The 13,788-nt window shown below is 49.3% G+C and overlaps 1 protein-coding gene across 13 annotated transcripts in view; it reads left to right on the plus strand.

Annotated features, from left to right (window-relative positions):
- The window catches only part of KALRN (kalirin RhoGEF kinase), a 653,766-nt gene that overhangs the window by 198,647 nt on the left and 441,331 nt on the right, over positions 1–13,788 (plus strand). For all 13 annotated transcript variants that reach the window (XM_030884807.2, XM_030884808.2, XM_045287542.1 and 10 more), the window contains 2 exons: positions 5,291–5,483; positions 8,611–9,123. In XM_030884807.2, the coding sequence (XP_030740667.1) occupies positions 5,291–5,483; positions 8,611–9,123 (706 nt within the window). The remainder of the gene's footprint in view (positions 1–5,290; positions 5,484–8,610; positions 9,124–13,788) is intronic.

Raw genomic sequence — 13,788 nt, forward strand, 5'->3', positions numbered from 1 at the left:
GGAGTGCAGGTGGCAGGTACAGGGAAGGCGCGCTGAGGAGTCGCTTTAGCAGAGAGATTTCTCTGCTTCTACTCTGTCCACCCCTCTGGCTGACCCCAGTCCCTCTCCTTTCCAACTCATCTGACCACGTTTCTCCCACGAATAGCATCCTGCAGCGGCTCTTTGGGCCCTTACAAGGCACCCCAGCCCTCACGCCACAGCATACAAGGCACGGCCTGACCAGAAAGCCTGATGGGTCACTCTGCACTGCTCATGGAAGGCCTGCTGGTCACCCTGTGGGGCCCAGGGCAAGAGTAGGAGCGTTTCCTATTGATTTTAAATGGGTGATTATTCTAAGGTGTGTGTGTGTACCTCACTAGTCCATGATAGACCTCCTTGTCTTAAAATTCAACACCTGAAGGGTGATTAAGGGCCATAGTCTTGGGGGATTCCAGCTGTCTGTCCAACCAGTGAGCCTGATCTCTTTTATGACTTTTGAGTTTTATTCCACATTTTTCTCCCATTCTATGCAGGGCTTTCTAATGGGATCCTTTCAGAGCAGAGTAGCTGGGCACCATCTAGCTCTTCAGGTCTTGGGTTTGGAAACCTGATGTTTGAGTGTCCATTAGTCTACTGGACTGTTTCCATGTGTCTTTTGATTTCCATTACTCTTCTCTTCTCTGGATAGGGAAAAATCAATAGTTGCACCTTATATAGTTCATTATGAGATTTTAAGACTCCAGGTGCTACTCACTAAAGTAGAATGAAAAGCATTGTCTTTGGGAAAGGTGTTATGCCAGTTGACCCTTGAGACTATGGGGCCTTGGTATCCTTTGAGACTATGGGCCCTTGGTATCCCTTGAGACTATGGGCCTGAACTCCTAGGCCCAGTGACTCGTTCCCTCGGTGTTTGCCTAAGAAGTTCCTGGAAGGAACAGTGGAGGGCAGGGCGGGTGGTAACAGAACGAGTTCTTGTCCACTCTGGGTGGCCAGCACTGGGCTTCCCGCTGTTGTGATCAGATGGTAGAGCTCACATGCCTCCGAGATGTGGTGCCGCCCAGTGGAGCTCAAGTCCACAAGGAAGCCACTCCAACCTCGGGCAGCTAACAGGGGTAACCAGCTACTGGGGGAGTGAAGGGGTAGGGCTGGGGGGCTGGCCATGCCTCTGGTCACCAGGAGGAGATGAACAAGGGAGGACCCTAGCTTTCTCAGCACCACCTACTGGTGTGTGCTTGTGCTCTTAGCTTTCTGTCTTGATCAAATGCTGTTTGCAAATGTTCAAGGTGACCATGCCGAGTCAGGCCAACCAACAACTCACTCATCTGTCTCCTTGCCCGCTGCTTCCTTCAGCCTCTTCTCCTCAGTACTCAGCCCACTTCTCTGCCCTATTCTCTGAAGCTCAGGGTTTCAGAATTAGCATCCCTCCCTGTTTGACTTGGTCTTTCCTGTCTTTTTTGAAGAGGGTCTGTGTAGCGTAGCTGCATAGTCTACCATCTTGCCACAAGTCTATGTCTACACATTTAAAATTAACATGGCCTGCTAACACACTGTTTTATAAAGAGTGGTCTATCCTTCTACTTCGACCCTCATACTGACCTAGAATGCCACCTCCAAATTTAGATTTGCTGGACTCCTCTGAGGTCCAGGAAAGAACTGGGGAGACCCAGGAAAGCGAGCCCCCAGCCCATGGCCCAACCTTCTTCTTTGCCACAACACAATCCCTGCTCCCCAGCTCACGCTGCGAGGACCCTCATGTGCACGCACGGATATCCCTGCTCCTGTGTCATGAGGTGGCAATACCCCTGAACGTGGCTGCCCTCTGCCACCCTCACACATGGGATGTACATTAAAACTGACCCATCAACAAAGCAAACCTGAGTCCACTGAGTCGGGTCCCACTCGCAATGACCCTCGTGTTTCAGAGCAGAAGGGTGCTGCCTGGGACTGTGATCTCTATGGGAAGGACCCTCCAGGTTTCCGTACACAGTGGGGTTGGCTAGGGTTGAACCTTTTGGTTAGTATTCGAGTATAGGGCATTGATACCACCCAAGGGTGCACATACTGGTGTAATGCAGGGTAGAAGGTAGAGGTGAGCATGAGCCTGGTTAATAGGCTCAGGGGCATTTGGGCAGAGAATTTCAGGGTTTTATGTAGCCTTGGGCTGGTGGGAAGGAGCGCTGGTGACACAGTGGTTACATGGTGGGCTGCCAGCTGCGAGCTCAGCAGTTTGAAGCCAGCAGCTGCTCTGAGGGAGAAAGATGAGGCTTCCTGTTCCCATCAATATCTACAGTCTGGAAATCCATCCACCTGTCTTGCAGGGCTGCTGTGAGGCCGAATTCACCCAGTCTCGATGCAGTTGATTTTTGTTTGTTTATTTGTGTCTGTAGGGCACAGGGAGAGGTAGGCATGGCTGGCAGACGGGATTCTCCTTGCCCCCTGGTGGAAAATGTGTAAGAGAAGGGTCAGAGCCTGAGCAGGAATCTCTCAACCTCTCAAGGTGGCAGTATCTCTTGGCACCTTGCCCCCATGCCTGAACCAAACTAAAGTCCTTGGAATTCCCCCAGGTGCTGGATTCTTTTGCTCCTGGGATTTTGCACACACTGCTCCCTCCCCTGGAAGCCATCTTCCACCCATAGCCGTCCTCAGCTTGGTCTGTTTATCCTGCAGAACATAAGCCTCCCAGCCTCCCGGAAGTGTCTCACGCTCTTCAGTCGGTTCAGATGTCTTCCTCTTGATTTCTGAAAGCCTTGTTATTAATCTCACTTAGAACCGTCACAGCCTATTGTAACTTTTTGCTAGAAGTCAAGCTGCTACCATTGTGCCTGGCACCAAGTACTCCTGAGCAATCAATATTTATGAAGGGGTGAGGAATAGAAGGCTTTCCCTGGCTTGCTGGAGTGGGCCATTCCTCTTGGATCCCTTCATCTATTTTTCTCTCTCTCCTGTGAGCTTCCTAATGGAATCCCCTCGTTGCTGACCCTTAGTCCCCATCTCCAATCACCAAACACCCTCAGTGGAGGGTTGTGAGAGGGTGTAGTGTGTCAGAGCTACCTGAGTGTGGGCTTTAAAGTTGACAATTTTGGCTTTGGATTTATGCTTAGCTACTGATGAGTCCTATGGCCTTAGGCACATTTTGTGCCTCAATTTCATGCCTCTTCAATGGAGAGAACCATCCCGAACATAGACGGTTATTGTGAGGACAAAGTGAGGTAATGTACAGGGGATTTCAGAAACTTTATGGAAAAATAGAATGAAAAGTTGTAGAGTTTTTCCATGTTTCCAAGTTTCTGAAGCCCTTCCAGTACCCAATCACAGTTCCTGACAGAATAAAACCAATCCCAAATCACACTCACTGCCAGCGAGTCAATTCTGGCTCATAGCAACCCTAAGGACAGAGTAGAACTACCCCCGGGGTCCCAAGGCTACTTCATCTTTATAGAAGCCAACTTGCCACCTTGCTCTCCTGCAGCATAGAATGAACACATGGCCACCTTCATGAAATGATCCCTGAAGATAAAAGTGCTACAGCAAAGTGTGGTGAAGAAAGCAGATGATGCCCGGCTATCAATTGGAATTTTGTCTGGGGTCTTAAAGGCTTGTATTCAAACAAACAGCCATCTAAGTGAGGCATCAGCTAAGTCCATATGTATGAAGCACATCACCTTTTGTGCCCCAGAGATGACAAATACAAAATCCAAATATGACAAAGGGAAACGTATCAGGGCTGAAGTTGTGAACACCCACTATGTCGAAGGCTGTAGAGCACAGTGAGAGCCCCTAGTCATCTGCAGAGTGTCTAGTCAGATTAGGCCGTTGGCAGACCCCCTGTAGCCACAGGTGAGGGCCTCGAACAGCTTGACTCTCAGACAGAGATGATTGTAGACTGCATTATGGTGGGCCGAACCATGGTATCATGAGATACTTGATCGGTTGACTTCCTTTTTGACCCAACCTGAATTTGCTCCAGGCTCAAGTATTGCTCACTTTTTTCACAACAGAAATTTCCTCTCTGCTTTTAAAATATTGATGGTGGTCTTTTCTTTCTTACTCTTTATTTCAGGAGGGGGAGGGAGGACTAGAACTTATTGTGATGATGTATGTGCAACACTTTTTAAGAGTGATTTAACTATATAAGCATATGAGATGTGTAAGTTATATCAAGGAAATTACTAAAAACCAATGTTGACCAATGGTTACCATGAAGGAGAAAGAGTTGTTGCTTCGGGGACATTGAGTTTGTGTTAATGGTTGGGGGGATAATTTAGAAAAGTATATCAATAATGACTGTATAACATGAAGAGTATAGCACTGAATTATACATATAGAAGTTGTGGAATTGGATAATGTTTTGTTGTATATATTTTTGCTGCAATTGGGGGGGGGGGGGATTACATGAATAACCATCAGTACAGGAAGAAGAAAATGTTCTAGAATTGAACATTGGTGACATAGAATTGGCGTTAACTGTACAACTCTTATTGATATGACTGAATTATTGAGTTGTATGACACGTGGATGAAGTGCTAATGAAGTGGTTTAAAAAAAAAAATTCTTCCTCTTCCCCATCAACACCCCTGACTGGAAACCAAACACACAGAGCCCCTTGGGAGAGCAGGATGTTGTCACCGGGACGTTGTCACCGAGAAATGCCAATTCGATTAGAGCTCACCGTGAGCCACTGGCCCTCTTCCCCACCTCCTGGGTTGGTGACAACCTCTAAGAGAAAATTGGTGTCTGGTACCTACTTTTTGCTGTCAGGGGTTATTAGTGACTCGTGTGCAAACTGCTATAGACCCACCACATTTAGAAGCTGGGATCGTCAAACTCCACTCCAATTCTGCATGTCACTGTGGTCATGCTAGCGCCTGCCCCTGCTGGGGACACAGGAAGGACAGCTATCATGTCAAGGGCTTCCCCACTCTGATTTAAGGGGCCACGGATCCCTGTTTTCAGAGAGCTTGTCTTCACATGGGGATGACAAGGACTCTTCCTAAGAGAGAGAGAGGGAGGCAAAAATGCACAGAAAAGCGGCAAATTGCCTCCCACGTGCTGGTGACCATGGGACCCCACGAGGTGTTTCCTCAGTGCAGGGAGAAGGCATCAGGAGGGGCCTTGGGTCAGACAGGACCCATCGTGAAAGGTTGCTTGGGACTGGGTGCAAGAGTTGGGGTGGAAGGCAGACGAGAGACCTGCTGTGAGGGGAGCAGGGGCGCCCAGGTTACGGGGCGTGCAGGTGTCTGGGTGCTTTTTATGTTGTCCTGCAAAGTCTCGACTGCTGGCAGTGACCCCGCCTGCCCCTGCCCTCCCACAGTGAGGACGTGTGCAAACGTGGCTTCACCGTCATCATCGACATGCGGGGCTCCAAGTGGGACCTCATCAAGCCCCTCCTCAAGACGCTGCAGGAAGCCTTCCCCGCCGAGATCCATGTGGCCCTCATCATCAAACCCGACAACTTCTGGCAGAAGCAGAAGACCAACTTCGGCAGCTCCAAGTTCATCTTTGAGGTGAGCTCATCCTCTCTCTCTCTTCCTTCCCCTCTGCTACCTACACCCTCCTCCCCTCCCCTTCTCCAATGAGCCAGCCATGGCAGCATGCCCAGGGCCTTACCACTGAGGGCTGGGGAGAAGTGGGGGGCCCAAGACATAGCTCCAGAGGCACAGTGTCTATGGGCATTCCTAGTGGCTGTTCGTAGCGGTTTTCCTCAAGATGAGTTTCCGGGGCAGCTTTGCAATTTGTGTCAGAGCCTTAAAAAAAGAATTTGGATCTATTGATCTGTTCACTCTTCTTCTAGTAAAATATTCTTAAAATAAGAACTCAGGAAAACAAAAAGGTGGGCAGCTAATTATAATACACACACACATTGTACAGAGGTGTTCATCACACAGTTCTCGGTCATTATTAAAAGAACCAACCCCATAGCGATGGAGCCCAGCCTGATTCCTAGCACCCCGCCTGGGGCAGAGAAGCACCGCCCCACTGGCTTCCCAGGGGAAACCCTTAAAGAAGCAAACAGCCCCGTCTTCAACTGCGGAGCAGCTGGTGGGTTAGCCGCCAATGGATTTCTGTGATATCAGATACATATGGTGTCACCAAGAAGAGATGAGTAACATTAGCACTCTGATACTAAAGGCTCTGACAGACTTTACTGGAAAAAAATATTGAGTGCCACGGGGAAAATGGTCGTGACTTAGTAAGTTACACAGGGCAGGTGATAAGACAGCATGAACAGTATAATCTCAAATGTATATCTGCATATACGTGTACACACACGTGTAGAGAGAGGAGGTGGAGAGACGTAGAAGAAGTGGCCGTCATTTGTTTGAGGAGGTTGAATGATGAGTGGGTTTTCTTTTCCTCATATTTTTCCAGTCTCTTCCCAGTATTTCATAACTCTCTTCCCAGTATTTATAATCAGGGAAAACGTGTAAGTTTTTAAGTAAATTTCCCAGAAGACGTATCTGCCCCTGAGAAATTTTGAAGGGGCCACATGTGTTCCCAGCTCAACTTTGACCTTTCCCCTTTTCTCAGAATTCTGGTTCTTACCTGTGAGAAGAAAAGGTAAGAGTGTGTGTGCGCACCTGTGTGTGTGTGTGTGAGAGAGAGAGAGAGAGAGAGAAAGACAGAGAGAGACCAAGAGAGAGAGAGCAGGCTAGCTAGCTGCTGTCCTTCTTTCAGCAGCTTCCCCTGCACAGTCTGGTCCCCAGGGCCAGGAGCGCCTGTCTCTTCGGTGATGGTTTCAGCACAGGGCCTGATGGAGGCAGCTCGCACTCTGTGTAAATAACACAATAAATTTCGCTTCATATAAAAGCAGTTAACAAGCATATTCCCCCAGCACCCTCACTGAACACTGGGAGCCCTGTGAGAAAATGCTTTTTATAATTTCAGTTTGTTTATACCAAGGCAGTGACAACAGGCTTATAAATTTATAAACTGAAGAGACTTAAAATAATTTTTCAGTAAGCCTTGAAATGTTTGTTTCAGCCTAGTTGCCCTGCACTCACTCTCATTCCAAGTGAAGCCAGTTTATCTCTGTCCCCTAGTCCGAAAGTTCAGGGCCTCCCACTCCCAGGGATAGCAAATGCTGTAGCAGGGAAGAATATTTATAAAGCACTGTCCTGAAAACAGCAAACCAAACACCGAGTGCGGACAGAAGCAATAGGCGATACAGAGACGAAAACCCAGAACCAAATTCACTGCTACCGAGTTGATGCCGATTCACAGCGACCCTACAGGACAGGGTAGAACTGCCCCTGTGCGTGTCCGAGACTGTGAAGGGAGGGGAGAGCCTCATCTTTCTCCCCGAGGAGAGAGTACAGGCTTGCTCAGTAGCAGATACTTAATGAATGACTGGTGAGTGTAATCATGGGAGGCTTCCTGGCAGACTGTGCTATGGGATAGTATTCCCCAAACGTAATGTGCACAGGGATCCAGGGGGCCTTGCTGAAGCGCAGTCTCTGGGCCTGCATCTCTCCCAGGCCCTCGGCTGAGGCGATATCAGGGCGGCTGATGCAAGAGCCACCCTCGCAGAAGCAAGCGTCTAGAGTGGCGGAGGTTGGTCATGCTGGCTGCACCTTAGAAGCACCCGGGGAGCTTTTATAAAAACACCCAGGCTCAGGCTCCACTCCAGGCCAGTGCGATCAGGGCTTGCACACACACACAGGATCTTAATGAGCAGTGCACATTTGAGCACCTTCTTTCAGTGGCAGCTTCTCTCTTGAAGTTCATTGCTGGCCCGGCCTTGCAGTCACCCTCATGGTGAGTGCTAGCAGGCATTGAGGATGTGCTCTGGGCTGGGCATCTGCACGTGCTTTCTTCATGATCCTAGCACAGCCCCAAGGGAAGGCATTGCCATTTCCACTGTTTAGATGAGGAGACTGAGTCTCAGAGAGCTCCAATGGCTTGCCTTGGGTCACACAGTATAACAGAACAGTTATAGAGTTAGTATATAGTTAGTATAACGGCGATCTGAACCCAGGTATTTCTTCGCCAGCCTCTCCTTCAGGAGCGCGAGGAAAAGCCTGGGGTCCTGCAGGCTGGAAAGGCCGTTTTATTGAGACAGAGTTGCTTGCATCATCATTTGCTGAGGGGGCTTTGCTTCCAGAAGACAGACATCGTTCACTCAGCGTGAGCTTGTAGGTGGCTCATCAAGGAACCTCAGGGCCCAGGCTCCTGTTCCCAGCCTCGGTCCTGTGTTCAGCATCCACCCCTCTGTTAATGGGAGACTCTCAGGCTGGGCTGCAGGTGGCCCAGCCCAGGGCATGAGGAAACACTGGGAGATCTCGTCCAAGCATGAAGGCACCCTGGGTCAATGGGCCTGCATTTAAAACCAGAGAAATCAGGCCCCTGACACTGGGTCTGATTGACTCCCCGAGTCTCCTGCTTCTGGCATCCAAAGCCCTTGGGGGTGACCTTGGGGTGGCAAGGAGCAAAAGTGAGGCAAGGAGTCTCTCCTTGCCTGATAAATGGTGGGCAGATGAAGTGGCCTTTGAGCCAGTGTTCCTGGCTCATCTGTGGCTCCCGTCCAGCAGGCCCCGCACTCCTCCACTGGCCCTCCCTTGTGGTGGCCCTTGTTCTTACTCCCTGTTCCTCCCCCCGCATCACTGAATCACCTGTGTGTGTCTGTCCCCACAGACCAGCATGGTATCCGTGGAAGGCCTCACGAAGCTGGTGGACCCCTCTCAGCTGACGGAGGAGTTTGACGGCTCCCTGGACTACAACCACGAAGAGTGGATCGAGCTGCGGCTCTCCCTGGAGGAGTTCTTCAACAGCGCGGTGCACCTGCTCTCGCGCCTCGAGGACCTGCAGGAGATGCTGGCCCGGAAGGAGTTCCCAGTGGACGTGGAGGGCTCGAGGCGGCTCATTGACGAGCACACACAGCTCAAGAAGAAGGTGCTCAAGGCCCCCGTGGAGGAGCTGGACCGGGAGGGGCAGCGGCTGCTGCAGTGCATCCGCTGCAGTGACGGCTTCTCAGGGCGCAACTGCATCCCCGGCAGCGCTGACTTCCAGAGCCTGGTCCCCAAGATCACCAGCCTCCTGGACAAGCTGCACTCCACCCGGCAGCACCTGCACCAGATGTGGCACGTGCGCAAGCTCAAGCTGGACCAGTGCTTCCAGTTGCGGCTCTTCGAGCAGGATGCAGAGAAGGTAGGCAGGAGTGGGCCAACCCCAAGCTCGGGGAGCGGGGAATCGCTTTACGGGGCAACTGATGGGGTCAGCGAATCCAACTTTCGAATTCGAGATAGTACCAATTTTGTGGAAAGCTTAAGGAGCCGGTCCCTGGTGGTATAATGGCAAAGCATTCACCTACTAACCAAAAAGTTGTTGGCTCCCTTCCAACTGGAGGTCCCTGGGGAGGAAGGCCTGGGGCTCTCCTGCTGGACGATCACTGCCTTCGAGAAGCTGGGGAGCCAAGTTCTACTCCCACACATGTTCTCTCGGGAGTCAGAATCGGCTTGTTTCGTTTGTTTGCTAATGCCTTATGGCCAGGCTAAGTTTCTTTCAGCTTTATACCTTGTCATTGACCGTTGACTGCATTGTTCACCTCCTAGGTTGTTCATTGTACAGTGTACGCCAGGGACCCTTCTAATCTGCATGTAGCATAACTCATATTACTCCACAGCCCTGTGAGGTAGGTGGATTGCCATGAAGAAGAAACCGAGAGGTCAAGGGACGTGTAATTTTAGGAGTAGGCAGGCTGGCTTCAGAGGTCATGATTTTGACCCCTGCTGGCCACTGCCCTGCTTAGTGCACACAATGAGTAGTTCGCCAAATAAAGCAATGCCAGCAGTGTCGCAACGGGGGGATGTGCTTTCTCGGGCAACCCACAAAGACCACCTGAAGTGACCGGTGGTGTCTTCCCTGACACCTAAGGAGAGGATGCCGTGGGCTGGGTCTGGAGGAACAGCGCTCACATCTGACCCCAGCCTGAGCCGTTTCCGTGCCAGACTCTGGCTGCCATACAACTTTTCCTGGGTGCTTTTCTTCAGCTGCTGAGCACTCTCTCAATGGAGACACAGTGTCTCCAGCAGTGACTGTGCAGAGCCTTCCCTTGACGGGGGAGATAAGAACAAGTCAAAAGATGAGATGTCACGTAGTGCCTCTTTGCTGAGAATACAAAAGCACCTTCTCTGGACTCTCTCTGAGTTGAGAGAGGAAGTTCTCTCTTACTTGCTCTTTAAGACTCGTGAGGCAGGCCCTCCTCTTATCCGATTTCTGGGTGTAGCTGTTTTAATGCACAATACGCTTCTTAAGAATACCAGGCCATCTCTCCGTGACAGGTGCATTTTACCACCAGCATCCAATGGGATAGCTTTATGGTCTTCAAGAGGTCACATTGCAATGTCTTTATGTATTCTTGGAGGCTGAAACCGAGATATAAAAGTCTCTATGTAATTGTGATCCCAATTTATGTAAGAGTGCGAGTGTATGTGTGTACGGAAGAAAATCCACCTCTATGATACTAACTTTGATTTCTAGAGACTGAGTTCATGATTTACTTTAATTTCCATTGCTGAGAAGGACTGGGATTGCTCCACTTACTTCCATCCTCTTTTCCTCCAGGCCAGGGCAGCTTCTTTGCCCTCTGTCTTCCCATAACTTAGAATTGATAACCAGAAAGTAACCAGCATATGCAGTTTTTAAAGACTGCTCATCCCTTTTCTACAGCAGAACCTTTCTCTCTTTTTTTGTTTTTTTAAGCTTGCTTTTAATTTTATTTCATAGTTTTCATATCCCTGGACTGTGATCAGAAAGGATTCTACTGGATGCCTAATCCATGTGGGGATTCTGCAAATGGATTTTGGGCCTCCACTGTCATCTATAGCCTTCTGCAAACTGATTGTTCAGAATTTAAGCTCTGATACCGTACCCACCTTTTGATTTTGATTTGATTATTTACAATACTTGGATCACATAGGTTGGTGTGCTTTTGAATACTGCTGAACCCAAATTTTAGAAAGGGCAGGTCAAAGTGAGTTTTTGCATGACGTTAGGAATGGCAAGGTTTCCTCTGCCCTTCCTCAGGCCTCTTTACCCATTGGCCAGTGTACCCCGAGTGTGCCCCTGGCTAGCCTAGCCCGCTCTGGGAGGGGCAGCGAGGACCGCAGGATCATAGATGTTGTCCCTGAATGGTGAGACCCAGCTACTCTGTACATTGGCTCCCGTGACCAATGCTGGGAAGGACTGGAATCGCTCCACTTACTTTCGTCGTCTTCTCCTCCAGGCCAGGGAAGTTGCTTTGCCCTCTGGCCTGAGTACAAGGGGCAGAAGGAGAACCAGGGGCCTAAATGAAGTATCAGATAGGCTGCTGGGGTGTGTTTCTGAGTTTGAGGTGCCTTGCAGCATTCCTGAAGCTCCAGGCCAAGGGAAGCCTGCACAGGGGACAGGAGCCCTGGTAGCAGTGTTCACACCCATCAGCCACTCTGGGTGTGAAAAATGAGGCCGTCTAGTCCCATGAAGAACTAGTCTTTTGTAGGGATTCTATGAGTCAGAATGAACTTGATAGCAGTGGGTGGGCACAGGGAATGGCTCACGCTTGTCTTTAAAAGTAAAAAGCTCCAGAAGCCCCCCAGTAGGAAAGGTTGCCCTTCCCAGAACCAGCCAACTGCCAGTTAGTCAGCTAGGCAGTATTTGCTGCCACACGTGTTCTCTCAACACATGCGTGTAAGAATCATCTGCTGTGTTGTTTTTCCTTTTTAAAGTTAAGGGAATTGAGAAGCCCAGAGAGGTGAAGTAGCTTGCTCAAGACCCCCTGCTGGCGAGCGAGAACCCATAGTTTAGTCTTTGAAGCTCACCCAGCTCTCTGCTCCCGGAGCAGCCAGCGTAACACTGCCACTGGCACACTGCCCACTCTCCCTTCGATGCCCTGTGCCGCCCCTGATGGCCCAGAGCAAACCTCAGATCCCGCTTTCCAATGCTCATGGCCTGGCACATCCCTTTAACCTGTGTGTGTTATGGACCCCATAGCCTGGGCAAGCCCATGGGCCACTTTATAAATGTATAGCCCACCGACTTCCAGGTGATTCAAACACGTAGTCACCTATAGAACAAGAGGGTTTCCAGGACTGTCAATCTTTACAAGAGCACACAGACAGCCTCATCTTTCTCCTGTGGAGGGGCTGGTGGATTGGAACTGCTGACTATGTGGATAACAGCCCAACACATAACTTACTATGCAACCAGGACTCATTTATCAATATAAAAATTTACAAAATAGCATATGTAAGCTTGGAAAACATTTATATTGAAGAAATTATTAATTTTTAAATAACAGTAATATAAATACTTCTTTAATAGTCACTTAATATTGAATGACAAAATATACTTGAGGTCTAATAACTAACCTAATTTTCAAGTAGTGATGAACATAAGTGATGTTATGAGACAGCAATCAAGATATAATAGGAAAACATGTGTTCCTATTGGTGTCAGGAACCCTGATTGTGTAGTGGTTATATGTTGGGCTGCTAACTGCAAGGTTTGAACTGCTAGCTGCAAGGCTGGGCTGCTAACTGCAAGGTTTGAGCTGCTAACTGTAAGGTTAGGCTGCTAACTGCAAGGTTTGAACTGCTAACTGCAAGGTTGGGCTGCTAACTGCAAGGTTTGAACTGCTAACTGCAAGGTTGGGCTGCTAACTGCAAGGTTTGAACTGCTAACTGCAAAGTTGGGCTGCTAACTGCAAGGTTTGAACTGCAAGGTTAGCAGTTCAAAATCACTAGCTACTCTGGGAAAATGAGGCTTTCTAGTCCTGTAAAGGGTCACAGTCTCAGAAACCCACAGTGGTAGTTCTACCCTGTCCTATAAGGTCGCCATGAGTCAATATGTTAGGCTGCATTGACCAGAGGAAAAATCCAGTGATACTCATGTGTGTAAGAGAGAGCTTTTGCTCAAGAAGTAGTTATATATCAAGAAAACATCTAAGCCCGGTCCAACTTCAGTCCATAAGTCTGATACTAGTCCATAAGTCTCTCTTCGGACTCACAGAGCCACAGGAAGATCATAGGCCAGTGGGTGCAAAGTCATGTGGATCCAATGGCCGTGGAAAAAACAGCAGGGCTCAGGCAGCTCTCAGGATCAGGAAGCAGGAAGATGAGGGCAGAGGGAGAGAGGCCAGCCTCAAGAGAGCCATAGTTCTCCCTCTCACCTCCAAGTGAAGTCATCAGGCTGTGACCCGATGGACAGACTAAACTCCACCCCGTACGCTCTTCTATGTCTTCATGTTGGCATGGAATGATGGAACTGCCAGGGTCAGCATTGACCTGATGGCAGTGGGCTTGGTTTTGAGCCTATTGGTGTCAAAGGTCTTGGTGACTCAGTGGTAAAGTGCTCGGCCGTTTGAACCCACCCGTGGCTCTAGACGAGAAAGACAACAGTGACAACAGTCTGTTTCCATGAAGAATCGCAGCCTGGGAACCCTGTGGGGCAGTTCTGCTAGTGGGAACGGACTTGTTTGGTTTCCTTTTGGGGTCAAAGGCACAGGTATGACTAACACCAATGTAATTTGTTGGCTAAACAAATGATTTAGAGAAACTCTCTATTTCTAAATGAAGTTAGTGAAATAAAGATGTAGTATTTTTCCCCCCTCATCCAAGTACACTATTCCTAACTCTATCCCTGGACCCTGGGGTTGAATCCCCTGCTCTATAAGGTGTTTACCTTAAAAGGAAGTGTGTGTGTGTGTGTGTGTGTGTGTGTGTGTGTGTGTGTGTGGAAGTGTAAGAGGGCTGGGGGAGGATGAAGGAGAGAGACTATGAAGAACAGAACCCAAGGAGAGAGACTTGCCTTGGAAGAAAGAGGCGGGGGTACTTGGTA

This window comes from Echinops telfairi, unplaced genomic scaffold (genome assembly GCF_000313985.2).
Source record: "Echinops telfairi isolate 266 unplaced genomic scaffold, ASM31398v2 ScPeMD7_17;HRSCAF=63, whole genome shotgun sequence".
NCBI lineage: Eukaryota > Metazoa > Chordata > Mammalia > Afrosoricida > Tenrecidae > Echinops > Echinops telfairi.